An 835-nucleotide genomic window follows, 5' to 3' on the forward strand; every position below is an offset into this window, starting at 1 on the left:
TGCCGACTCTGCCGTTGACGCTTTTTTTCTAGCCAGTGGTTTTTGTGCTAAATATGGCGATTAGGGTTTAGGGCTTCAGTAAAACATTGCGATTGTTGCACACCCGCAAAACCAGAGGTCACTGATCGATACCTGATTCTAAAAATATATGTAAAATAAACGTAATCTGCCATACAGTTTTGTTTATGCCAAGACCGACCCGAAAGATCCCTTGTGTTCTGTTTAATATGGTTTTCTTTGTTCGAGCACTGCCAAGTACTGCACCCGCATCTATTTTCTGGACTTCTTTCCTGATCGCTTGCCCCCGCCCGCGGCACCAACGCTGGTTCCCTCTAACCACGAGGCATCGGCCTTAGTAACAGGCACTCGAGGCGCAGAAGGCGCACCCCGTACCTTACGCTTGCCCTGTTGCGCCCCCAAAGCGTTCTGCATGCCCCAGGAAACCAGCCCCACAAAGCCAACGGACATGGCCACCATGAAGATGGTCTGGAAGTCAATCAGTTGCTGTCACGTGAAGGGAGAGGGAGAGGGAGTGAGTGTGGTGCAGGGGTTAGAGTGAATGAATGTACTGAGTAGCGGGTGCTGTTTAGAACAATGAGGTTGCTGTGGCATGAAGTGAGTAAGGAATGGGTGATAGGATGGATATGTATCAAGTAGAAAAGGATTATACTGGTATCAACACTGACTGTACATCATTCAGTTGCTATAGGGCCGAGCGAAGCAAGCCAGTGTATGCGGCCAATGGGTGATTCATGGGAGCGGGTACGAAGAATCTGCACAACATACACCTACAACCCCAATCTCAGGCATACCCACACCCACACATATGCACACA

General features: G+C 49.3%; 1 protein-coding gene across 1 annotated transcript; it reads right to left on the minus strand.

The window, feature by feature from the left end:
• Window positions 1-270: 270 nt before the first annotated feature.
• On the minus strand, window positions 271-504 carry SARC_13914 (hypothetical protein; the record flags this gene model as incomplete). Its single annotated transcript, XM_014291954.1, has 1 exon — window positions 271-504. A coding segment is annotated over one exon (234 nt), but the record flags the coding sequence as incomplete, so codon positions are not given.
• Between the last annotated feature and the right edge of the window lie 331 nt (window positions 505-835).

Source organism: Sphaeroforma arctica (assembly GCF_001186125.1).
Source record: "Sphaeroforma arctica JP610 unplaced genomic scaffold supercont1.3906, whole genome shotgun sequence".
In the NCBI taxonomy this organism is placed as follows: domain Eukaryota; class Ichthyosporea; order Ichthyophonida; genus Sphaeroforma; species Sphaeroforma arctica.